The sequence below is a fragment of the Artemia franciscana genome, chromosome 15, assembly GCF_032884065.1.
Source record: "Artemia franciscana chromosome 15, ASM3288406v1, whole genome shotgun sequence".
Taxonomy (NCBI): Eukaryota; Metazoa; Arthropoda; class Branchiopoda; order Anostraca; family Artemiidae; genus Artemia; species Artemia franciscana.
The window spans coordinates 26,057,856-26,085,629 of record NC_088877.1 but is presented as its reverse complement, the minus strand read 5'-3'; the positions used below and the strand labels follow the sequence as shown (position 1 = coordinate 26,085,629).

General features: G+C 33.9%; 1 protein-coding gene across 14 annotated transcripts in view; it reads left to right on the top strand.

Moving 5' to 3' along the window:
• The window catches only part of LOC136036255 (uncharacterized), a 358,105-nt gene that overhangs the window by 270,273 nt on the left and 60,058 nt on the right, over positions 1-27,774 (top strand). For 13 of the 14 annotated variants that reach the window (XM_065718380.1, XM_065718381.1, XM_065718379.1 and 10 more), the window contains 5 exons: positions 10,087-10,294; positions 13,086-13,210; positions 16,755-16,827; positions 19,136-19,165; positions 26,647-26,918. In XM_065718380.1, coding sequence (XP_065574452.1) covers positions 10,087-10,294; positions 13,086-13,210; positions 16,755-16,827; positions 19,136-19,165; positions 26,647-26,918 — 708 coding nt within the window. The remainder of the gene's footprint in view (positions 1-10,086; positions 10,295-13,085; positions 13,211-16,754; positions 16,828-19,135; positions 19,166-26,646; positions 26,919-27,774) is intronic. The other variant, XM_065718378.1, reaches the window with a different exon arrangement.

Sequence of the window (27,774 nt, the reverse complement as noted above, 5' to 3'; positions counted from 1 at the left end):
AACTTCCTCTATTGGCTGCACCACCAGAGCCATTGAAGACTTTCCTTACTGGAACTACGTCAGAATCTAAGCGTTTTTTGTCAAAAATCAGAAAATACAACTCATGTTTCCAAATGACGTCGTTTGGAGCCCAAATCGAAAATCCAGATCAATTTATGTCTACTTTCAAAGTAAAGGGGCAAATTTATCCAACCTACCATCTTCAAAGATACCACGATAGGAAGACTCTACACCGTTCACCCCAATCAACATGAATGCTTCTTTCTACGCCTGCTTTTGGTGAATGTACCCGGTCCGACATCCTTTGAGTATTTGAGAACTGTAAACAGTACTATACATGACACTTACCGTAGTGCATGCCAAGCTCTGAATTTATTGGAGAATGACCAACACTGGGATAACTGCATCAATGGCGTGTGCGAAACGTCAACCCCAAGTCAAATTCGTGCATCGTTTGGCATCATTTTAACAACTTGCTCTCCATCAGCTCCTACAGAGCTATGGGAAAAATATAAGTCAAAAATGTCCGAAGATATACTCCATCGAAAACAGTTAGAGACGTCAGATATGACTTTTGATTTTACATCAGAAATTTATAACTACACTTTAGTTATTACAGAAGATTTGTGCGTACGTAGGGCAAACAAACCTCTTCAGGATTTGGGAATGCCTTCACCTAACCGTATCGCTGCTGTTTCGACACGTGTAGAATTGGATCGTGAACAAAGTCTCAACGAGTGATCTATTGTATGTACAAAATAACATTTCCAAGTTAACATCGGAACAAAAAGACATTTATGATACGATAATGCATTGTGTCGATAACAACGTTGGAGAAATTTTCTTTTTGGATGCGCCAGGAGGTACTGGTAAAACGTTTGTGATAAAACTGATTCTGGCATCAATTCGATCAAAAAATGATATAGCGTTGGTAATTGCGTCGTCCGGAATAGCCGCAACATTGCTGCCTGGTGGAAGAACTGCTCATTCCGCTTTGAAATTGCCTCTGAATTTGCATTCTACTGAAACTCCCACGTGCAATACTTCCAAATTATCTGGGATGGGTAAAGTATTTTAGCAATGCAAACTTATTATTTGGGATGAGTGCACAATGGCACACAAAAAATCGCTCGAGGCTCTGGATCAATGCTTAAAAGATTTGAGAGGGAAGTCGAAACCCTTTGGCAGCACATTAATATTGCTTGCGGGGGATTTCAGGCAAACATTACCTATAATACCTAGATCAACTCCTGCAGACGAAATGAATGCTTGCCTGAAAAATTCTAATTTATGGGCACACGTAAAAATATTAAAATTAACTACAAATATGCGTGTCCGATTGCAAAACGATGACTCTGGTCAAACATTTTCAGATCAATTGCTGGCAATTGGAAACGGAAAGCTCCCAGTAGACTCAATTTCAGGACGTATACAACTACCTGCTGATTTCTGTAATTTAGTGACGTCCAACAATGAATTGATTGAAAAAGTATTTCCGAATATTCTAAAAAATTATAAAAATAATAAATGGCTAAGTGAAAGAGCGATTCTCGCACCCAAAAATATAGACGTCCACGAAATCAACAATATTGTTTTGACCAAGATTCGAGACCAGGCAGTCCTTTAAAAGTCAGTCGACACAGTTTATGAACCAAATGAAGCGGTTAATTATCCATCTGAATTTTTAAATTCCATATACCTTTCAGGGTTTCCACCACACGTGCTACAACTAAAAATAGGCGTACCAATAATACTTTTAAGAAATATCAACCCACCAAAGCTTTGCAATGACACGCGACTTGCCGTAAAAAAAAAACAATGGAAAACCTAATAGAGGCCACAATCTTGACAGGGCCTTTTGAGGGTGAGGCTGTTCTTATTCCTCGCATTCCCATGATTCCAACGGATCTGCCTTTTCAATTTAAAAGATTGCAATTCCCAATTCGATTAGCATTTACAATCACCATTAACAAAGCTCAAGGTCAATCATTAGAAAAATGTGGTATAGATCTTAATACTGATTGTTTTTCCCATGGACAATTGTACGTTGCATGTTCGAGGGTCGGTAAACCTGACAATCTATTTATATGCAGCGACAATTGGACAGCGAAGAATGTTGTATATTCGCAAGTTTTACGCAGTTAATTTGTATGTATATCTTCGGACATTTTTGACTTATATTTTTCCCATAACTCTGTTGGAGCTGATGGAGAGCAAGTTGTTAAAATGATGCCAAACAATGCACGAATTTGACTTGGGGTTGACGTTTCGCACGCGTCATTGATGCAGGTATCCCAGTGTTGGTCATTCTCCAATAAATTCAGAGCTTGGCATGCACTACGGTAAGTGTCATGTATAGAACCGTTTACAGTTCTCAAATACTCAAAGGATGTCGGACCGGGCACATTCACCAAAAGCAGGCGTAGAAAGAAGCATTCATGTTGATTGGGGTGAACGGTGTAGAGTCTTCCTATCTTGGTATCTTTGAAGATGGTAGGTTGGCCGTCGACTGACATACCCTGTTTTCGACGTTCAAATACTTTATTTTTAGTATTCCACGTGTAATACGAAGGCACTTCAGTATACAGCAGTATATTCTTTTGCAAAAGAATCATTTTTGCAAAGCGAAAAGAAAGCGGTTAACTTTGTATCCGATGGATTCAGGGCTCTTTGTTGCACGTTGGTTTCCGAGAAATAAACACGTTGACCATTCTGTAAACGTACCGCTAAGTGAACAGCAGCTGGACTACGTTCATGTATCGGAAATGAAAGAATTCACCAAACAGCTTCATTACTGCTTATGTATCTTCCAGCCTGATATTTTACGATTTCGTCGATATCTTTGATTTCGGGCTGCAAGCCAAAAACTGCCATGTCACTGCCTTTGTTGACGTATTTACATATGTATTTTATTGCCTTTACGGAGTTACAGTATTCAACGTTTATGTGTGCATTAAATGTTTTTGATAATAATGGGGAATATGGAACAACCCACTGGTTATCTACTTCGATGGTGGTACCGTTACGCTTCCTTATTATTGCTGTTTTACCGCCATCTTCAGTAGATCTTCTTCTATATTGTGGGTAACCATCATTGCCAGTAATTGTGGATACTAAAAGTCGAGGATATTGCTTTGTGCACCTTCCTTTGGCCATGCATGGTGAATTTTCGTTCAGTGCACCGCAAGGTCCATGTATCATACTTTTTACAATAATATCATGTAACCCCTTATCGACATTTTCATCAGGTATTTCAGCGGAAATCACATCATCAATTTCGTTCGAAGTAGGTGGTACCGTTACGCTTCTTTATTATTGCTGTTTTACCGCCATTTCAGTAGATCTTCTTCTATATTGTGGGTAACCATCATTGCCAGTAATTATGTTGGATACTAAAAGTCGAGGATATTGCTTTGTGCACCTTCCTTTGGCCATGCATGGTGAATTTTCGTTCAGTGCACCGCAAGGTCCATGTATCATATTTTTTATAATAATATCATGTAACCTCTTATCGACATTTTCATCATGTATTTCAGCGGAAATCACATCATCAATTTCGTTCGAAGTAATTTTTTTATGTAGGCAGATTAGTATATGTGCGTGTGGCAAACTTCGTTTTTGCCATTCCACTGAGTACATCCAGCATCGCACTGACCCAAACACTTCAAGTTTTACTATGTAGTTTATCAGTGATTTCAACTTTTGCCGGAAGACACGGGCCGTAATGTCATGTCTATGAACCGCCGATTGTCCTTGAAGTAAAAGCTGCAGTATCTCGTCCCAAGATTGATTACGTGTAAATGTAATAAATAAATCTGGACGACCATAGAGACGAACATACGCAATAGCATCTTGAGCATATTCATGCATAGGACGGGGACTGCCAGCATATGACGAAGGTAAAATTGTTAATCTTCCAACGTTTGTGTTATTACCGTCATTTGTAACTGCATCTCGCAAATGAATGTATTGTTCAGAGCGGAGCTTGGTCTGATTAAGGTGGATATATAGCAAACGTTCTGATTCAATTTTAGCATACATATCAACGACGAATTGGTAAAACAATTCACGGCATTTTAAAATATAATTTTCTTCATCCTGCCAAATCATTAGTCTATAGGAATAATAATGCATTGCACTGCATTTCTTATTCATTTCTTTGTTAGTGGCTGGATTCATCAATTTAATATTAAAGTGATAGCCGTCGGCTCCATGTATCATAGCATTTTTGTAGTTTTTGCCTTTTTTTAGTTTTTTCATTTTTTTTTTTAGTTTTTTATTGGTTTTTACCTTTATTTTAGCTTATTTTTCAGTTTTTTCCTTTTTTTAGTTTTTTTTAGTTTTTAGTTTTTTTAGTTTTTTACCTTTTTTTAGTTTTTTTAGTTTTTTATTTTTTTAGCTTTTTTATTTTTTTTATTAGTTTTTCGTTTTTTTTTGTAGTTTTTGCCTTTTTTTTAGTTTTTTTAGTTTTTTAGCTTTTTTATTAGTTTTTAGTTTTTTTTGTAGTTTTTGCGTTTTTTTAGTTTTTTTAGTTTTTTAGCTTTTTTATTTTTTTTATTAGTTTTTAGTTTTTTTTGTAGTTTTTGCCTTTTTTTAGTTTTTTCAGTTTTGACGTCACCTGATCCAGTTTTTTCAGGTGACGTCACCTGATCCACGATCCACAGATCCACAGACAACTTATTTTTATATATATAGATAGTTTTTTTTTTTTACTTATGTCCTGGTCGTCATTTATACTCCCTGTGTCCCGGTGCTTTGTTGATTGCTAATCGAACATTCCTTTTGTCCTGGTCGCTTTCTCTTTGAGTTTCGTCATTTATTTTTTTCTTTTTTAGTTCTTTTAGTTTTTACCTTTTTTAGTTTTTTTTTAGTTTTTTAGATGAAAATTTTTTTTAGTTTTTTCCTTTTTTTCTTTTTAGTTTTTTATTGGTTTTTACCTTTATTTTAGCTTATTTTTCAGTTTTTTCCTTTTTTTTAGTTTTTTTTTTTATTTTTTTTTAGTTTTTTACCTTTTTTTAGTTTTTTTAGTTTTTTTAGTTTTTTAGCTTTTTTACTTTTTTTTATTAGTTTTTAGTTTTTTTTGTAGTTTTTGCCTTTTTTTAGTTTTTTCAGTTTTTTTTTAGTTTTTTATTGGTTTTTACCTTTATTTTAGCTTATTTTTCAGTTTTTTCCTTTTTTTTAGTTTTTTTTAGTTTTTAGTTTTTTTAGTTTTTTACCTTTTTTTAGTTTTTTTAGTTTTTTTAGTTTTTTAGCTTTTTTATTTTTTTTATTAGTTTTTAGTTTTTTTTGTAGTTTTTGCCTTTTTTTAGTTTTTTTAGTTTTTTAGCTTTTTTATTAGTTTTTAGTTTTTTTTGTAGTTTTTGCCTTTTTTTTAGTTTTTTTAGTTTTTTAGCTTTTTTATTTTTTTTATTAGTTTTTAGTTTTTTTTTGTAGTTTTTGCCTTTTTTTAGTTTTTTCAGTTTTGACGTCACCTGATCCAGTTTTTTCAGGTGACGTCACCTGACCCATCCACACATCCACAGACAGACAACTTATTTTTATATATATAGATAGATATATACTAGCTGTTGGGGTGGCGCTTCGCGCCACCCCAACACCTAGTTGGTGGGGGCGCTTCGCGCCCCCCCCAAGCCCCCCCGCGCGCGTAAGTCGTTACGCGCCATTGTAGTTGTGTCCCTATGTCCCACCTGTGAATATATATATATATATATATATATATATATATATATATATATATATATATATATATATATATATATATATATATATATATATATATATATATATATATATATATATATATATATATATATATGGTTTTAACTACGTAAAACTTGCGAATATACAACATTCTTTGCTGTCCCATTGTCTTTGCATATAAATAGATTGTCAGGTTTACCGACTCTTGAACATGCAACATATAATGGTCCATGGGAAAACAATCTGTATTCAGATCTATACCTCATGATTCTAATGATTGCCCTTGAGCTTTGCTGATGGTGATTGCTAATCGACCATTCCCTGTCCCGGTGTCCCGGTCGTCATTTATATCCCCCTGTTTCCCCCGGTGTCCCCGTTGTAGTTGTGTCCCTGTGTCCCGGTCGTAATTTATATTCCCTCTGTCCCGGTCGTCATTTGTATCCCGGTGTCCCGGTCTGTATATACATTCGTTTTTTAGTTTTGTTTTTCTCCTTTATTTTTTTCCTTTTTTTTTCTTTTTTAGTTTATTTAGATTTTTAGATTTTTTAGTTTTTTTATTAGTTTTTAGTTTTTTTTTCTTTTTAGTTTTTTTGTAGTTTTTACCTTCTTTTTAGTTTTGTTAGTTTTTTTTTTTACTTATGTCCTGGTCGTCATTTATACTCCCTGTGTCCCGGTGCTTTGTTGATTGCTAATCGAACATTCCTTTTGTCCTGGTCGCTTTCTCTTTGAGTGTCGTCATTTATTTTTTTCTTTTTTAGTTCTTTTAGTTTTTACCTTTTTTAGTTTTTTTTTAGTTTTTTAGATGAAAATTTTTTTTAGTTTTTTCCTTTTTTCTTTTTAGTTTTTTATTGGTTTTTACCTTTATTTTAGCTTATTTTTGAGTTTTTTCCTTTTTTTTAGTTTTTTTTTATTTTTTATTTTTTTTTAGTTTTTTACCTTTTTTTAGTTTTTTTAGTTTTTTAGCTTTTTTACTTTTTTTATTAGTTTTTAGTTTTTTTTGTAGTTTTTGCCTTTTTTTAGTTTTTTCAGTTTTTTTTTTTAGTTTTTTATTGGTTTTTACCTTTATTTTAGCTTATTTTTCAGTTTTTTCCTTTTTTTTAGTTTTTTTTTAGTTTTTAGTTTTTTTAGTTTTTTACCTTTTTTTAGTTTTTTTAGTTTTTTTAGTTTTATAGCTTTTTTATTTTTTTTATTAGTTTTTAGTTTTTTTTGTAGTTTTTGCCTTTTTTTAGTTTTTTTAGTTTTTTAGCTTTTTTATTAGTTTTTAGTTTTTTTTGTAGTTTTTGCCTTTTTTTAGTTTTTTTCTTTTTAGTTTTTTTGTAGTTTTTACCTTCTTTTTAGTTTTGTTAGTTTTTTTTTTACTTATGTCCTGGTCGTCATTTATACTCCCTGTGTCCCGGTGCTTTGTTGATTGCTAATCGAACATTCCTTTTGTCCTGGTCGCTTTCTCTTTGAGTGTCGTCATTTATTTTTTTTCTTTTTTAGTTCTTTTAGTTTTTACCTTTTTTAGTTTTTTTTAGTTTTTAGATGAAAATTTTTTTTAGTTTTTTCTTTTTAGTTTTTTATTGGTTTTTACCTTTATTTTAGCTTATTTTTCAGTTTTTTCCTTTTTTTTAGTTTTTTTTTATTTTTTATTTTTTTTAGTTTTTTACCTTTTTTTAGTTTTTTTAGTTTTTTTAGTTTTTTAGCTTTTTTACTTTTTTTTATTAGTTTTTAGTTTTTTTTGTAGTTTTTGCCTTTTTTTAGTTTTTTCAGTTTTTTTTTAGTTTTTTATTGGTTTTTACCTTTATTTTAGCTTATTTTTCAGTTTTTTCCTTTTTTTTAGTTTTTTTTAGTTTTTAGTTTTTTTTAGTTTTTTACCTTTTTTTAGTTTTTTTAGTTTTTTTAGTTTTTTAGCTTTTTAATTTTTTTTATTAGTTTTTAGTTTTTTTTGTAGTTTTTGCCTTTTTTTAGTTTTTTTAGTTTTTTAGCTTTTTTGTTAGTTTTTAGTTTTTTTTGTAGTTTTTGCCTTTTTTTAGTTTTTTTAGTTTTTTAGCTTTTTTATTTTTTTTATTAGTTTTTAGTTTTTTTTGTAGTTTTTGCCTTTTTTTAGTTTTTTCAGTTTTCAGTTTTGTCGCCTGATCCAGTTTTTTCAGGTGACGTCACCTGATCCATCCACAGACAGACAGACAACTTATTTTTATATATATATATATATATATATATATATATATATATATATATATATATATATATATATATATATATATATATATATATATATATATATATATATATATATGCATTTAGTGCACGCGATAGGCTTCTGTATATGGATTCTCATTGTTTCTTGTCTTCTAACCGCAGAAAATTTGAGACAATTTGCTGTCTTTTCCTACAACAGTCTTTTCAAAGATATTTGATTATTAAAAGAAGTACGATTTCTAACAACGATATCTACTAAGTTTCAAACTTTTGGTTTTCTTTTTTAAGGTTTTTGAATTGTTGTAATCTCTTGTTAAAATAAATACAAATATTTTTACAATTACCAGCCGCCAGGCCCCGGTACTTGGCACGCGGCAGGCTTCTATCTATGAATTCTCATTATCGCTTGTCTTCTAACCGCAGACAATTTGCTGTCTTTTCATATTGCAGTCTTCTCAACTCCGATTTCTAACTGCAATATCTACAAAGCTGCAAACTTTTGGTTTTCTTTTTCAAGGTTTTGGAATTGTTGTAATCCCTTGTTAAAATATATACAAATATTTTTGCAATTACCATTTTTTTTTACTCTTCACGCAATTTAGCATCTGTATCTTTCATACTGTATCATACTGTTCATACTGTATCTTTTCAAAGATATTTGATTGTTAAAGCAAATCCAATTTCTAACAATGATTGCTACTAAGCCTCCAACTTTTGGTTTTCTTCTTAAGGTTTTTGAATTGGTTAAAATCTCTTGTCAAAATAGAGAATCAGCATCTGTAATTTTCGCAAATTTTTATTTTCTGGGCTTTCCTACTTCCATTATATAACTGGTCAAGTTCAAAATGATTTTTCTTTTTTAAGGCTTTTGAATTGTTGTAATCCCTTGTTAAAATATATGCAACTATTTTTGCAATTAGCAGTTTTGGCTCTTTCCGTAATTTAATGTCTTTTCATACTAAAGTCTTTTCAAAGATATTTAATTATCGAAGCTAGTCTGACTTCTAACAACGATGTTTCCTAAGCTTGAAGCTTTTGGTTTTCTTTTTTAAGGTTTTTGAATTGTTGAAATCCCTTGTCAAAATAGAGAATCATTAGTGTACTGTTGTGTGCACTGTGCTCCTTGTTTAACAGCATTTATTTGGTTTCAGGCAACACAGAATAAAGCTAATTTTAAGCAGAAGCAACGTATTTTGATGCTCTATAATCAATATGTCCTCCATTTTTTTTTGGGGGGGGGGCCAAAATTTATTTTTTGGAACTTACAGTTTTGAGTGTTTTAAGAGGTTGCCTATTATAGCTTTCAATTGTTCCAAGAAATGGATCAAAGTTTCTTGCCACACTTCACATGGCCCAAGGTACCTAAATTGAGTTAAGTCTTCGGGCGTTGAAGAAAAAATAAATAAAACTTAAAGTACAAAAGTATCTCTTAAACTTTTTTTTAGCCAGAACATAATTTTTACTTAACAGAAAACAAAATATATTTTAAATGTTTTCATTTTTTACTTTAATAAATAAAAAAAACAAAACTTTAAGTGATAAATGTCAGTGAATGTTTATTAAACTGACAATTTACAGTCATTTTTTTTCAGTAAAGTGCAAATTATTTTCGGGTTTTGAGAATATGTGGAGTTTGTCAGCTCTACTCATGTTAAGTTTTGCTCGTTTTGAGTTAGGCTCGTTGATTTCTTGTAATTAAGTTTGTTTTTATTTTCATTTATTTATTAATGGTGATTTTTAGTATTTTTATGCTTGGAAGGCTATTTGACTTTATATCTGCTCATTCTTCACTTTTCTTTGAAAATTTGTTTTGTGGAAAAACTTTTTAAATCAACTTGAAAAGGAAAACCCAATGCTTTTAAGAAGTAGTTTTACTGCAGTTGTAAAAATTTCTCTAAAACTTCTTTACATTAAGGAATTCATCTTTAATCTTTATTTCTTTTGGATTCTTGATAGGATTGATGAAAAACAATTTGAGCACCTGAGTGGAAAAAACAGTTGAAATTTCTGTAATATATGGAGTATGTGTATCGGAACAGGTTTAATTTCCTGCCTTAAGCTTTTTTTTTTTTTTTTTTCCAAAACCTTTACGTCTGAAGTAGTAGAAAAATAGTTTCTGTGTTTCCTGGAAGTTAGTTGATATAGCACATATAATGAAAAATGCAAGCTTAATGCTTCATAATAAACTTCCCTTAACCTTTTTAGGAATTCTCGCCAGGAACACCGTCTAGCGGAAGCTTTCCAATTAGAAGTACAAATACACCATCGTCACCAACAAGTCACTTACCAAGGTCTCAAAACCCGACTGTAACCCTTCTTCAGAGGGCTCGTGAAGGACAATTGCCAAAAGGAGCTGCTTATCTTGAGCCAAAAAAGGAAGATTCTGCACCATATAGAAATAACTTTGAACCTCGTAAGCCATTTTTAGTGCTATCTATTTCTTGCTTATTAGGTTCTTCAACAAGGATTGGGTCTGTACATAGGTATTGCGTTCCGGGGCTCAAATCTGCTTACAAAAACCATAGGTAAAGATGTTCTAAAATATACTGGCCAGCTTTTTTCCAAATTGTCATAGTAGAAATATCTGGGTATTTCTTGCTAACTAAAACTAGTTTCATTGTAAAGTCAACAAAATGAGAATATAATATTGTGAAGTTTAGCTTTTTGCAATATATGATGCAACGCTATAGCGTTGCCTATAGTAAAGGCCACACGGCTCCAACGTTTTAGTAATTTTTTTCACAGAGGCACTTCATATAGAAGGAGTCGTCGTGTAAACTTTAAAGGGGGCTCATTCGATTGGAAATTAAAAGCCCTAGTTCACTTTTTAGAGCCAAAATGATCAGAGGGCAAGTAGCCCCCCCCCCCTCACGTACTTTTTTCCCAAATAATTCAGATAATTTTTTTTAGACATTTACAAAAAGTCTGTAGCCATCAATGCCTGAAGATGAACACACTTTACGAATTTTACACAACATTGTTGTAGCTCCAGTGGTATCACCCTATTGGGCTCTTACAGAAACTTTAAATTAGGTTTGGCATAAAAAAGAATTATTTTGAGTATGTATTTTTGCCTAATCCTGTGGTAGAAAAGTGGATGGACTCTCTGCATGGTAAAACGATGTCCAGGTTTTAAATCTCGTTGCCGTAATGAAATTGTTATAGATCCGAGTAGTATCACCTCATTGGGCTCTTGCTGACATTTCTAATGATTTTAGGCATATATTTTTTTTAAGTAAGTCTTTTTCCCTAGCCCTGTGGTAGCACAGTGGATGGATTCTCTGCATGGCAAAACGAGCCCCGGTTTCAATTCTCGTTGTCGTAATGAAATTGCTATAGATTCCAGTGGTATCGCCTCATTGGGCCCTTGCAGAAATTTTATATCAATTTAGGTATTAAAAAAATTTTTTGCTCTGCATGGCAAAACGGGGCCAGGGTTTTAATTCTCGTTGCCGTAATAAGATTGTTGTAGATCTGAGTAGTATAGCCTCATTGGGTCCTTGCAGACACTTTAATGAGTTTATGTATAAAAAAAAATTATTTCAAGTATGCCTTTTTTCTTAACCCTGTGGTAGTACAGTGGATGGATTCTCTGCTTGGTAATAGTAGGCCCGGGTTTAAATTCACGTTGCCGTAAGGTTGGGCGGCAGGCCTAATACCTGTTCCTGTAAAATAAACCCAGCAGTTGAAACGTCAATTTGACTCCCTGTGCTCCATCACTGGCCCTGGAAGATTTTCATCCATGTCCTTTTTTCGCAAGAATTACATCTACCTGTAATCGGCTAATGTCCAAAACCCTTGACTCTCGAGACAGTCATGTGATATTACACAACTGGTCACTGGAACCATCCTATAAAGTGAGAATTTCCCATTTTTCCAATCCTCGTAAGAGTATTGCTGTGGTTTTTTCTTTCTTTTTTACATCTGCCTTCCGAAAAGCTCTGCTGCTGATTAAATACAAACTGCAACTAAAACGGGAATTTAGGTGAGTAAAGCCAAAAAATGAAAGCAAACACGAATATCCACATGAATATTTCGCGTGTAGGATCAGGGAGGTGTCAGACGAAAGCTAAAAAAAATATAAAAACTAAAAACAAAACTTTAAAGAAAATAATGACAAAAATTAAAAGGGAAAAATTGTTTAATGCTGAATGAATAATAAGAAAAATAAGTAAATTAACAATCAAAAATATGTAGTTATGAGTAACAGATAGCTTACTGAGGATTTTCCCTCTGGGGAGGGAAAGGAAATGTCAATACTTTGAAAAATGGCCCAAAATTGGAGAATTGCTCGGAGATACAAAAAATGTAGTAACAATCGTAAAATGTCGAAATTATGGGGGAGTATGTGCCAAAGCTCTCCCTCCCCTTCCGTGTGTGTTCCTGACAAGTATAGACCTGAAATTTAATGATAGTAACAGTCTCGTATTTAGGGTAGGTCTGATCCTACTTTATTGTGAAAAGCAAGCAAAACTAACCGAACACTTATTCTCAAAGTACTGGACACAAAAATGAAGCTATAGTGCATACAGTATGGAACTGGGTTGAAGGGGGAAGCTTCCTCTCTCATTTTATGGGATAATCCTGAAAATGATTTTGAAAATGAACAAAAGTTTTGCAGAAATTCAACAAGTTTCACACATTACTTTTAATTATATTTAAATCTGCTCAATATTAACTTATTGTTTACAGATCAAACTTTTAGATTATAATTGTGTTGCAGTAATTTCCTATGTCGTTTATTTTTAACAATGAAACTAGCAGATTGATATTTTATTTCTCACTTTAAAAGAAATATTTTTTTTTAATTATTCTAGCTATTATCAAACTGCACAGTACTTTCACCATAACAATTATATTTGTAAACACTTCTACTCTTGCGTCTTCTTAAAAGGTAATTTTTTTTCAGTTCAAATCTTTTGAAAGCCAATTGATATATTGTCTACCAGTAATTATCAACTGACTATATTTGTTGCCCTCTGATATACTTTCAAGGTACTACTAGTCACATATAGAGTAAAAGTGAGGATTGAAGGGGTGGTGGTGCCTGTAATGTCTAAGATAATTTTTATTCTTCGTAAGTCTTAATATCGCCCTTTTATTTTGTTTAATCAAACATTTTTTTTTAACTTTTAAATTCTTAAATTTAAGACAAAGCTATCTTATCACAATAACTTTGAAAGTTATTTTTTGTGTTATTGTAGTTTATACAATCAAAAGGGAGTACGACAGCGAAGAAGAAGGAAAGCGAATCATCGAACTTACCCCGAAAAAGTATCAAGGTGTTGGCCCAGTCATTGGAGAGGGTATTCCAGTTGCTCTGCGCAATGTAAGTATTTTGTTTATCAAACCGCTCATGGTAATGAGGAAAGAGCATGAGGATTGAGAAGGGACTCTTTTCAATAGAAAACAAAACTCCAGGATGGACTTTTGATGATAATGTATTAAAATAATCTGATTTTAATCCTAATTTACAGAAAGGGGGGGTGTAGTGATGGTAATACTATTGTATATTAAACTTTCAGAATCAACATCATCGAGAACCTGATATTGCATGTCCTATGCGAAACAAATACATTATTCACTAGGAATAAATGTGTTGAATCAGGACTTGTAAAGTATCTAGAAAACAATTTTCTGACAAAACTATTTAGGAGCAACATTGGTCTTTTTAAGTAGCATGCGAGATGGCGGTACGGACAAATCCTGATTTTTACCATTTAGTATCCAACTATCGAAAGTTTATTCATGTTGCTTCCTAATTTCAGAGACTGTACTGTATAAACATATACATAATCAGTTATATGGAATACAATGTACTCATAAGAGTTGTTTAAGTATTGTTCATGTCTCTAGAAAAGATATTTAACTACAGTCAAGCTGTTGTGCCTGAAATAAGTATTTAGCTGTTTTTTTTTGCATATTGATATACAATTCTAATATATGCATATTGACATACAATTCTAAAACACCCTTCATTCCAGGTCTTGTCTTGTTTCAATAAAATATAAATGTAAATTTTTCTGAAAAAAAAGAGTTCGTAATTTATTACGAACACATTTTTAAATATAAATTAAAAAAAATTTAAACACTGTTTTGACTTCCAAGTACTCCGTTTTTCAATATCAGTAGATTGTTTACAATCGGTATAGTTTTTTTTTAGTCTAATATGTAATAAACTTCGTGAGTGTTCTTTTCCTTTCAAATTTTATAATATAAACTAAAATATGAACTAAGGATTAAAATATAAACCAAGGACGCGTGAAGTGGAGGCCATAGATAAAATTGCCGAGGATCTGGAAGATGCAGCTAGACGGCATAATAGCAAATTACTCTAATGGCATGTTAATAAATTGATAGGGAGTAGTCAATCCAGACTTGTCCCAGTGAAAGATAGGAACGGGGCCACAATTAGTGATAAGGAAACAGCTAAAGAAAGATGGGTGAAACATTTTGATAATGCGCTAAACCGAGATACAGTTGCAGGAAAAGATATAGAGGAAAATGAAAAAGTTTGTGATACCTTGGATGTGAAGGAAGATTTGTTTTGTTAGGAAGAATTAGCGACAGCAATAAAAGGATTAAAAAACAATAAGGCTCCTGGTAATGATATTATGGTAAATGAGCTTCTTAAATATGGTGGCTCCGAGGTTAGAAATAGGTTATTGAAGATTATGAATATGATTTTTGGAAAAGGGGAATTACCTAACGAATTTAGGAAAACCTTAATTAAGCAACTGCATAAGAAGAGTGTCGTAATTATTGAGGCATTAGTCTGGTCTCTGTAGGTAGCCAATTACTTAGTAGCATGATACTTTATAGTCTGAGAGATACTGTAGACAAAGTTTTAAGACAAGAACAGTGCGGTTTTAGAAAAGGTAGACGATATGTCGACCAAATTTTTGATCTTAGGTTAATAATTAAGAAGTGCCTTAGTTGTCAAACACCTTTGGTCCTCAATTTTATAGATTTTGAGCAAGCATTCGATTCTGCAGATAGAAGAGCTTTAGCAAAGCTATTATCCTTATATGGTATACCAGACAAATACATTAAAGTGATTAGTGCTATATGCGAGAATAATACTGCTGCAGTTAAAGTAGGAAATGATATTAAAAGCTGGTTTTGTATGAAATCAGGAGTTAAGCAGGGTTGTGTTCTATCCCCCTTTATATAGATTATTTTGATAGACTTTTTCTTAAGGAGCACAGGAAAGGTAGGGAGACCCCAGAATCAAATGGGGAGGAAAAACTCTCCTGAACTTAGATTATGCTGATGATCTAAACATCCAAGATGAAAGTGTGATCAACTGAATGAACTCCTAGAGGTTTTGCGAATTCAGAGTGCTAGAATAGGTTTGAAAATTAATGTTAAGAAGACTAAGTCACCAAGGCTAGGAATAAGTGAAGATGAAAAGGTGACGTTGGGTAACAAAAAGATTGATCAGGTGGGCAGCTTTACTTACCTCGGTAGTATTAATACAGAAGGTGGGAGTAGTGAAGATGTTAAAAGAAGAATAGTCAAGGAAGATAAGTCTGCAAACCAAGATTATGGTATTGGTGATCACACCAATATCGGCGATTACAGTGGTCAAATATGGCTATGAAGCATGGGCGCTCCAAAAAGTGGATGAAGATTTACTAGATGTTTTCCAGAGAAACTGCCTACGGATTGTTCTGGTTACCCGGTTGACTGATCGTATTTCAAACACTAGGCTGTGCGAAAAGTGTGGTTCAATGCCGCTTTCTAGGACTTTAATGAGAGAAAGGTTGAGATGGTTAGGGCATGTTATGCGGATGAAGGATGGCAGATGGCCATCCTTGGATGGCCATTGGAAGATTCTCCTTTTCGGCCAACTGTCTAGGGCTAAACGGAAAGCTGGTCGTCCTCAGTTGGGGTAGGAGGATGGCATAAAGAAATATTTAAAGGAAATGAGATTTTTTGCGAGGGTGTAAAGAGGGAGGCTCTGAATGGATGGGATGGAGGAAGAGCGTGCGTAGCTTTGTTGGCCTCAGGCGGCTTGGTGCTGCGGTGAATTGTTAGTAGTAGTAGTAGTAGTAAATTTTATAAGAATTTACCGAGCAAATAATACTTTACATTAGGCTGTTTATTTGGTTTTCAATAAAGCACTTATGATACTCAGGCAATGCCGAGGAGGTGGGAACACCAATCTATATGTGGTAAAATGGAATGTCTTGATATAAAATATTATTGACAATGAGTTTAGGTTTACTACTTGAAAAAGATTCATATTTTTGCAAGATACTTATTTTCGAACAGTGCAAGATACGGCGTGAAAAACGATAGAATTTAGTGCCTTTTCGCTTTTATCTTTTCACGAGCATTATGAGCCTACCGTATATTGTAGGTCTCAAGCGTCCTAACGCATTAATATTAAATGTCATAAAAATCAAATACGCGGCTTGTATGGTAAAATCTAACGCAGGTGTGAGTACTATAGATCTGTCTTTAGTGAAAATAATTGTAAGTTTCAATTTTGTAAGAAAGAAGAACTGAATGGTTAATATTTGTCATCTAAGTCTGAACCTAAATAGTGCAGGTGCAAGCCATGAAAATTGCTGTTATGTACCTGTATTAATGTCTCAAGAGAGTAGAATGAAGCTATAGGTTAGTTTTGTTTAAAAACTGTTGTGGACTATGCCTCTCCACTTTATTATGAGTGTCGAGTGTCCCAAAACTGATGTTTTATTTTAACATTTATAAACAACTTTTTTATGTCATTCTCATTTCACTTTTTCGAATAACATATCTTGTTAGTTCGTCACTATCAATTAAGTCACAATGTTCTATATTACATGTCCATCAACCCAAAATAGACACAAAACATTTCATTACATATTTTTTTGATTTTTTAGAACGTTGAAGACGAAAGCAAGCATCAATGGTATCGTCGTATGTATGACACCCTTCACAAACAGCCTAGACAAGGTAATCATTTTCCAGAGTTCAAAGATATTTTAATTTAGTTCCTAGAAATTGAGAAGCGGTGAAAATCCCGCCTAATGTGTACTATCTCACAGTTTAGTATTCGAGTTCAAATCTCAGTTTCTGACCCTATTTTAGAAATTAGTTTGGAAAACTTTTTTAATAAAACAAAATTCAAGCCATATGTCATCAAACATATCATGTTTGGTGACATCGCCATCTATTGCAGTTGCAGCTGAGCTTGCTTGTTTGCTGCTAATGGGATAAGGCTATTACATTGCTTTGAGGTTATTTTTACATTGATTTATACCCTCTAATGATAGATTAATTGTTAAAATTGTTTGAGAGATTTTCTCCAGTCCCTAGAATAGGTCTTTCGCTCTGGATATTTTTATTAGCGCCATATTTTTTCAAGTAGACTGGCTCGCCATCTATATTGTCAAGTAGGGGGTCCTTACGCTTCCCTTGTTCCTGGGTGATTTCAGCAATTTGAGTATTCATTCAGCACTCGACACGTGCACTTGAAATAAATATTCTTGGATTATTATTAACCTGACCTACAGGTAACGACTTGTGTTGCTAGCGAACTGATAGCGGAATAGTTACGGTAGTAACGCAAACATGGCTGGCTACAGTTATATTTATGTGCCGGTTTTGAACTTTATTGAAACGGCGCTGCGATAACAAGACAGCGTAACAAAAGATGCAACAGTGAATATGCGGTGAGGTTTTCTACGAGAGATGATATCCGTGAAAACCACGAAAAAATGAACGAAAGAGCTGATAGTTTGGTGAGCTGTATGTGAAGGAAAGACGTTGTCAAGCTTCGAGAGAAACCCTAGCCAGTGAAATGTATGATACTGTGAAATTAATGAGCTCACTCCTTGAGTTTAAGACCCGCTTCACCATCTGGAAATTATCCGAAGTACCGTAAATTCCACAAGACTCTTTTACGACCTTGTGCGTGAAAGTTAACGAATGCACGGATAAGATAGACAGTGTTATGGAACACTGTAAATCTATCTTTCCGTCTCAGAATGATTGGTCTCGTGTCCCTCAGCCCGAGAAATCTTTACATTGGGTTTTTATCAGTAATGTGTCTACCTTAGAAATAGATTCCTATTCCAAGCAGAAGCAGTTTGTCGAAAGACACGCTAGTGATGGAGGCATTGATCATATCCAACAGACTAAATCCGGCCTGGTTGCTTACATGAACAGCCCCAAGTTGGCAGCTACTCTTGCCAACTTTCTCAAATCCTCCCCTGATATAAGTGCTTCTTTTCGTTAGGAAAAGCTCTTCGCGATCGCCAAGTTTGTGCCTCTTGCCACAACAGATGATGATATTCTCTCTGTTAACTCTAAATTAGTCACTGCGAAACGATATGGTCAATCTGAGACAATCAAACTTACCTTCAGTATTTTTACAATCGACAAATTTTGGCAAGACTGTACAAAGCAGTGGCATTACCACATGTCATTTACCTTTCCCCGTTTTGGGAATGGTTCACAGAAACAGAGAGACTGAAAGGATAAGCCTAGCCCTCCTGGCTAGGCTTAGAACTGCCACTGTTTGCAGGGATAATTACTGTTTTTGAGTCTACTGGAATTTAAAAACTGCATAATTATTGCATAAAAACGCAATAATTATTGCGAAATTAGATTTGAAATGACAATTTTTACGCATTCTTTAAAAAAGCAGTGATTTACCAAGTGCCCCCATTTAGAGGCACTTAGTAAAGAGCGACGTGGCTCTTGTCTATTATTTTTTCTGGTCATATCGTTTAGAAGAGGCGCTAGTTGAAACTTTGGAAGGGCTCATTCAACTGGAAACTGAAAGTTCTGGTGCGCTTTTTAAGAGTCAAAGGCATTGTTAATGACAAAAAAAGGGTGAAAGTTAAGTTAAAGCTTGATAGATAGATACGTGGACACACAAATTTTCTTTTATTGTTAATGATTGACTTATTCTATCTGAATAAACATCTATATAATATGTCTGAGTGTACAACGAGCTAATAGATAGATGGATTGATTGGTGGCCCTGCTGATACACTAATTAGTTAATAAACAGAGGAATAGATCAGTGAGAATTAGGATCAGATAAAAAACGAAAATGAGTTCGAAACCCTAGATAGAACTAACATAATACGATCAGAAAAAATAGTAGTATTTGGGTTCTTAACCGTTCGAAAATTTTGAATTTGTCAATTACAGGTTATTTGTAATTTTAAGGTTATGTTTAGTTACTCTTAAAAGCTTGTTTATATTGTAAGTTTGATCTTTAGCTTATGGTGGTTACTCATTTTTCTTTCAGACGACTACGTGATTGTCAAATATAAAAGAGGTATACATAAATTGTTTAGCTAAATCTTTCCTAAAATCTTCGCATAACTTTCTCTGTCACGTTATAAGCTTTCGTCTGTCCTATTGTTTCACACCAGTGCATGTAAATGTTGGGTTATTCTTGGCAAGATCGGTTTCTCTCGGTGGATGCTCATGAGTGGGCTACCCTGCCCTTATATTCAGGACTCATTCGAATGTAAGCATGGTTAATTATGTTCTGGGTTATCCTGTGGGTGACCTCATATGAAATTAAGGTAAAACTATTAAGAAAACAGCATCGCCAAAAGCTTAAACCTGTTGTAGTTACATTAGCATTACGCAAAGCCTGTAAAATTCATTTGATTTATCAGGTTACGTGAGGTTTCTACTCTTCCCGTTCTAAACAATCTTAAACTAACTGTGTCTCGGCTATAATTAATGATGTCTCGGCCCTTTACCTCACGTAAAGGGATATCTTTATTACATTTCAGGCACACATTTCGCAATCGTGAAAAGAAAATTGTAATTATTGCGGTAATAGTGCCAAATGTAGCTCCCTTCGAACGAAGGGGTTCTATTCCTTTCAGTATGTGTATCTGAAAACCGGCTTAGGAGGGCTGGACATGTCTTCTTTATTGAAAAAGATCGTATTCGGACAATTTGACTGAGATGAGACTATTAAAATGACACCTTTGACGATTTCTTTAAAAGAAATTGAAGCAAAAAGCTTGAACAGGGCAGGACGAATAATGAGTGGTCACCACTCTGTTGTTCAAAGGGACACCCAATCTCAAAAACAAAATAAATTGTCCCCTTCTTTTGGGACTAAAAAATCTACGTTTCATCTAAAATTTCATGATCCCATTCCCAAACTATGGTAATAGACACCACAGTTTAGTATTACTTCCTAAAAACAGGGCATGCTTGAAGAACTTATTTAATATTACTTAAATTTAAATCAATGCGAATGTGGCATATTCTATGAAGCCCTGATGTGTATATGTTATTTTTCTGTCCTTTTTGTTGTTTTAGTTTCAAACTTCTTATGCTTATCTGAATTAGTGGGGGAGAAGCTCTTCCGAATTTTTCTGAATGCCAGTCTAAAAAATGGGAAATGGTGGCCTTAAAATGTATTGATTTGTTGTTTCGCCTCTCGTTCCACTAAGGAAAATCTTGTAACCCCTCCCTATCCCTTTTTTTAAGGCTTAAATGTCACCCTACCGGTCTCAACTGAAAATTGCCTTTCTCTTTTTTTACTTGCTCAGTTTTTTATGTTGCTAAAAATCGTATATTTTAGACCCATAAACTTTTCGTGTTTTTTTCTTCTTTTTTTTACATTCCGTCCCTGAGTTTGGATTACTTCAAAAATTTTCTCTGGTAAAAGTCCAAAATATAAGCAATAACATTTTCATTTACCCTAAGAAATATTTTTTAAAGGATAAAGGCTAACAATATAGAAAATTGTTTTCTTATTTGTTTGTACACAATGGCGAGCAGTAAAACTAAGAAGAAAAATTGGAAAAAAGCTGAGAAATTGCTACTTTGCATTCCTGGTGCGAATTTCTTTCTTTTTAATTGCTTGAAGCTTCAATGTGTGTATATATATTTCCTTTCTGGTGTTCAAGGCACAAATATAATTCTAAATTTCTTGATTCAGCTTATTTCGATTTTTTTTTTTTGGACTGTACGGCTGATAATGCAAGTGGAATTATACTTAATTTGACTGTGATAATTCAGAAACTATCATGCTTTTGGGGCATAAATTCATCATGATAGAAGAATAATGAAATTAAATTTTTGTTTTTATTTTGGCTGTTAGAAAGGAAGATTCTTTGTCCAGTCAAGGTTTTTTTGTTGCTTTGTACTGGGTACACACAACAGGACAACGCAATTTGTACAGCAAAAGAAAAAAGTACAGCGAAAAAACAGAAGCATGTAATTATCTTCTAGAAGATAAGATATTTATTTCTAAGATAAGATATTTATTTCAAAAAAATCCTTATCACAAACCCACAAAGCGCCGATTTTGGACTTCAGAGTCGACAAATCACGTAGTTGCACTAAAACTGGCAAAAATGCAAAAAACAACAATGAAAAAGAAAATAATAACGAATAATTATTTATGAGTCAATAATTAAACTGTAATAAGTCAATTAAAAATTAAAAAGATAAAAACTTGCCAAACTAAACTTAAACAAAAACGAGTCAGAAAAAGAATTAAAAGGGACATAAAAAAGGGGGAGGGGACAAACTAAGCAAACAAATACAAAAAACAACAAGACATAAATATGTATAGATAAATTAAAAGGGACATTAAGAAGTATCAATGATTTAACTGTATAAGGTCAATAAAAGAGTTGAAAAGATAAAAACTGGTCAAAAGGAGGGGGAGGGGCAGAAATAAGTGAATAAACACAAAAAGAGACCGAAATATAAAATATGTAAAAATTAAAATGGAATCTAGCAAAACAGAGGGGGGGGGAGAATAGAGCAAATAAGTACAACAACCTGGGCAGCACCATCAGCCAACAAAAAAAAGAGAGAAACTAGTTGATATTTTATTCATTTCATCTTTGATGAAGGGGACAAAGTTTTTTTTTTTCATGTCTAGAAGTAACGCAACGAATTGGGGACAAACTATGGATGGGTTCAAAAAGAGCTTGAGGCATCCGTAATCTGGATGGGGAGTGACCTTTGGGAAAAATACTTATCGTCCAAGGGTTTGTTATTGGATTTTTTGTAAAACGGAGGCACAACCGAACCCTCCTTCACTCAAAGGTTTCCAAACCAGCCTTTTTAGGAGCAGAGAGTATGGCACCTTGCCCTCTTTGAAAATTATTTGCAAGGCTCTGTTTTGGATTGATTCATTTTTTTTTTCCGATTCTTCGTGAGAGATACCAGGGTGCCAAACTGGACAAGCATATTCGAGATGCGGGCGGTCAAAAGGCGTGTAAATCCTTAAGGAGTAGGAAGGGGGGACGCTAAATTTATTTAGGACATTAAGGAGGGCGATATACACATTAGTTCTATGGATGATGTCTTTAACTTGGATATCCCACTTTAAACTTGAAAAAATTGTGACGCCAAGTAGTTCAAATGAGGACACAGAAATTTTAGGAGGGATAGGATTAAGAAAGTATGGCGAGGTTTTGAGGAAACAAATCGACATTACCATGGACTTAGAGGGGTTTACTGTCACGTCTAAGTCCAAGGCCAAATCTCCACTTTCATTGAGGATGCTCATAGGGTCGCTTACTAAATTTTTGAAGCAAGTTTCAACAACCGTTAGGTCATCAACAAATTTCCATCGGTCAGGAGATTCGTTCGCAAGGCTGTTAATTATGACTGAAAAAAGGAGGGGACCTAGGAGAGCATCTTGGGGTATGCCATTGTGGGCAGGGAGAGGATTTGAATAATAATTCTAGTGTTTGACAACCTGCGATTTATTTGTTAAGAAGGAGGCAACCAATTTCACCAGTAAGGGATCAATATTGAACTCGTTAACAAGTTTCTTAATTAAAATAATGTGGTTCACAAGGTCAAATGCTTTCTGAAGGTCAACGGAAATTAAATTTAGCCAGGAATTAGGCTTTTCGAGGATTTTTTGATTTGGTCAATAAGAGAAATGAGGTAGTGGGAAGTAGAAGTGGATTTTAGGTTCCTGAATTGCCTCAGATCAGTAAGAGGTAGAATTTTTTCCTTTACCCAACCTGCAAGGAATCCTTCATGAAGTTTTGAGACAATAGGAGTCAGAGTAAAAGGACGAACGCCTGATAAACCAGGCTTTCCAGTTTTATTTGTCAAAGGGGCTATGAAACTCAGTTTCCAAATTATTGGAATTCGCCCAGACTCGGTAATCTCGTTTAACAGGAAGGACAAGGGCTTAGAAAAGAAGTCACTGAAGGTACTAGCAATAGGAAAAGTGATATCCAAAGGAAAAATGCTTGTTTTCTTAGTTTTTCAATTCTTCTTTCTATCTCAGACGGGAAACAGTGGGAAAAGAAGGGGATGGGACTCCTGTTAGTAATTGGTCAGACAATGCTGGAATGATTTTCTTAGTTTATTGGCTTCATCCAGTCAATCATTTTTGAAAAGCTTCAATTTGGTTTTAATTAGTGTTTTTATTTATAAGTTTGGTTAATAAAGGGTTGATCAATGGAGCACCTTTTGTATCTTTTCTTCTGGTAAACAAATTTGATATTCATCAGTTAGCTTTTTGTGGAACGTAACCATTTTCTCATCAAGATTTTTTAAACTAAAAATATCAGACCAATCTTTATTATTCAGCCACATCCCGAAAGAAAGAAGACCAGAATTTTGAAGATGGTTATTCTGAACCAACTAAAATATATTTGAGAGAATGGATTTGACTAAACTGCTGAGTTTAACAGAGGTGGTTGTAAGCCGACTATGCAACTTAGTGCTTTTTTTATTAACGCAGCCTAATGCTTCTGTGATGGCAATATTAAAGTAATTTTGTTAGTTTCAACATTGCCCATTACCCAAGCAATTGCTTCTAATACTTTCTTCTCATGTTTTCCGTATTTCTTTTTAATGTTCGACAATAAAAATGTCCAATAATTCCGCCAAGTAACGGTGACAGTTTACTTGTAATTCATATATATAGATGGCACTGTATGCTTTGCATTTCATGGCTAAAAACTACAAGTTGACGTCTTACTTGCGCTTATACAGAAACAGACCCTTCATAAGGATTAACGTCTATGAATGACGAAAATCTTTTTTAACCCCTAACACTTGGTAATTTTTAGAAGCCAATTTGAGCAAGTCTCTTCTAAAACGCTCTCAAGAGAATGCTTTTTGTGCCAGAAAATGAGATTCTTGATAGGTCTTCAGTGCTTATTGAAACTAAGAGTTGGTATTGAGTCTTTCTTTTAAGTTCTTTTTCCGTTCTCCCTTAAATTTATATGGTCAAATTGGCCTCAGAATGGCTTATTTTACTCTCTTCATTGGTGGTGTAATCTTTCATGATAAACTTTATCCTTTCTATTTCTCAGATTTAGTAAAGAGATTTATAATTGGACATAAAAGAACTTATCCAATATTCCCACATATATAAGTTTTTTTGGCAATAATAACGAAAAGCTGCTTCTCGAGGAGTAGTTTTCCAGTCTTCACATGTAAACAAAGCTTGCAGGAATGCATCTACAGCCAGAATTAGTTCTTCAGAACTAGTTGTCAAATTTCTACGTATAGTCGTTCTCTTATTAAGATTTTTAAAATTTCTTCATAAAAAAACGCTCCAAAAGTTAATTCATGATTAGCTTAGAGGTTGAATCTCCCTCAGCTGGGCTACCAGTATTGAGGACCGGATTCTAAAGCTAGCCTGACCTTTCTTACCTTCCTGTGTCACAGTATAGAGTGCAGATCCGTCCCGAAGAGTTTCATTCACGCTTCCAAAGCCTCTCATCTTCATTGTGCCGAAGTTTTTCAGTACCCTTGAATAAGAAACATTCTTCAAATCTGTTATGCAGACAAAAACACAATTAGTGTGACGCACCACGGCTGCTACAGTATTTAGTTAACTTCAAGAGTAGTTGAGGTATACAAATGGTCGTTTATCATATACATAGATAAACCTTCTGTATTAAACCTTCTATTTTAAACCTTCTGTTAGAATGACAATGCCACCAAGCGGTCAAACGAAAACTGATTGAATACTGCTCAGAATGACTTGATCTGATTGGCTGCTTTCGTGGATTTGGTAAATGACGGGATAGCTGCTGACTCCAATTCGCTGGGGACTTGGCTCAAGACAACAGTAATTGAGATGTTAATCTTCGAACAGAAATTTGGATACCCCGTGTGATGACTAGTCGTTGTCTTATATAAACAAAACAAGAAAAGAAAGCAATCCCGCGCTCTTTCTGCTAAATAGTGTTTCACTAGTACACAATTTCTGAAAAAAGATAGTGACAGTTACTCAGTTACTAGTCATAGTGGTAAAAAAGCATTTGTATATCTTTATTACTGAAAGACAAGACGTGTCTCTCATTACATATTGTTTGACATTATTTAGGTCCGTTGTGTTTGTTTAACTATGGGTGATCAAGGGAAAATATAAAATTCAGAATTTGTAATACATGGAATCTTTGAAAGCTTCTCTTTGAGTTTATTAAGGACTCCCTTCGCTTGCTGAATCAGGCCAAAAAAAGAGACATCTGTGCTGGATTCTTAGAATGTTAGGTCCTTGCTAGCATTCCTAGAATTGTTATGACTGCTGACAATAGCGATTTAAACAAAGTCTGGAGAAATAGCTAAGTAAATTACAGATATTTAGAATAAAAAAGAAAAAAAATAACCTGTACCTGAGACTAAAGATAGAATTAAAGCAACAAAAGGATTAGCAAGGCTCAAAAGTTTTACTGTTAAGAGAATTACTGTTTCGTTATAAAAGATTTTATGACATATATTTTAATTTAGAAATGTATGAACAACGTTCATTTGACTCTTCATAATATAATTTTATGAAACCAAAATTAAAGATCATAAACAACAAACTAACAAATACAGCAATAGTATAAGGAAAATAAAATATTCCGTGGAATATTATCAATTGTCTTCAGGTAGCAAGACTCAATGTCTTGCTGTTCAGACTAGAAGAAGAGTGAAATTGAGAAACAGAAAAGGAAAACAACAATCCATTTTTACTCTCATTCTAAGTTAAGGTCTCCAGCTAACAGGCTCCCCTTACCAAATTCCTTTTCATTTGTTATCAACTCGCTATGATTAAGCCTCCTATTATTTTTTGGAAAGTCAAAGTTATATCCAGAAAAGAGGCAATTCCAAAACAAGCTACAAATTGTTTATACATAGAATCCAATAATAACATTTTCCGATACTGCTACCAATATTTTCTAGACATCTGTCCCAATGAGGCGCGAGCTATCTGCCTTGGTTGTTTGAACCGCCTCTGATTCTAACAAAACATGTAAAAGAAACAAACATATTAACAACAGACGCGAAGTTTATAAAATTGAATTGATAAAAATCACCCTTTACAATACCCTACATATATAATCACTACCAGCCATCCTTACCCCTCCCTCCACCCCCAACAAATAGTAATAAAATAGATAAAAATAAAATAACTTAATATATGATAAGTATTAATGACCTAGCTGGATGTCGAAGACATCATACTTTCTTCCTTTTATCAAACATTAGTCATCAAAGATAGCGTCCACTTAAAACAAAATGAAATCGGTAGAAATAGATCTAGGATAAGATGTTCATAAACTGTATCTTTGAGTAGAAAATAAAGGGAAAGAGGAGTTAGCTACAATTTGGTCTTCTTATAAGTTTACGCATTAAATTTGAATTAAACTTATATTCATTTATTTTATTTGATGGACGGAAGTTCATTTTTACTTGTCAATGTTACAAATACTGTGTAAAAGTCTATTAAAATGTATTAATGTATCAATGCAAATGAATTATTATAAAATTATCTATAAAGCAACTGAAATTTTCGTTTCTCAGGAAATAGATATCCCTATCGTCCAAGTGGTGGTCGAGGAGTATCAAACGGATACGTTTCCGAGCCAGAGCTACAGAACGTTGACTACGACTCAGACGCTGGATCATCCCGGTACGGAACTCTTGACAGGCGACGTTCACGTGGGGCAAGCAGAGAAGTAGATATTCAGAGAAATACTAGTCCTATATACAAGAACCAGCCTGGAAGAATCGAAGACTACGTTCCAGGAAAATCATCGGTCTCTGAAAAAGAATTAGAACAACAAAGGTTTCAGGTATTCATGATTTGAGTGTTTCAGATGGGGCTGTGATTGGGGCTTTTCAAACTATGTAATTAGAAGGTGTGGTTGGGAGTTCGATATCCCACCCTCCTTTCTTCCTCTATTACTAAAAAAGTAATAATAAGCTACTGTAAGCATATAAATGTCATTACACTCCTTAAATGCAAATATAAAAATCAACCTCTCGTGAGTGTGGCGACTTTGCACTTATGCGAAGTATAAGGATTGAATATTTATGGATTTTACAGGGCGCATATGAGTTTTTCTTTGGTTCAAATGCCCCAGGAATTTATTATGGTAGCTCTGCTCAGGGAAATCATTGTTTTTGGGGCGTTAATTTTTCTAATATTTAATCAAACTAAAATGAAAAGCCAAAGATAAAGAATGAGAAAAAGATTTACAGACAAATCAGTAATATAGCTTCTAGAATTTACACTACTGATACAATGCTCCCCTCCAGCACTAAAAAAAAGATTGCCTACTTTTCCATTCAATAGTTCTCGAAAAATCATTTTGTGACGAGCCTGAACTACAGAATCAAAGCAGCAAACAAGGTGAAAATTTTTGTAAATACTTTTAAGATGAATCAAGGTTGGTGGGTTTGTCATCCCGGAAATGGAATCCCCGAAGGGTAATCTTTTCGTATCAAGTGAAGAATTAAACATTTAAATTTTGTACTGCGAAAATTTTCTAAAAATTATGATGGGAAGCTTGACATTGACCATCGCATTTTAGCTCTATTAAGTTCGGCAAATAGATCTGTATATTGAAGGTTCCTGCTCAACTCTCAACTTGATCGCACTATCCTTTGCTTGAAACCCTTTTATAGTGATGCCCAAAATGCGGACAA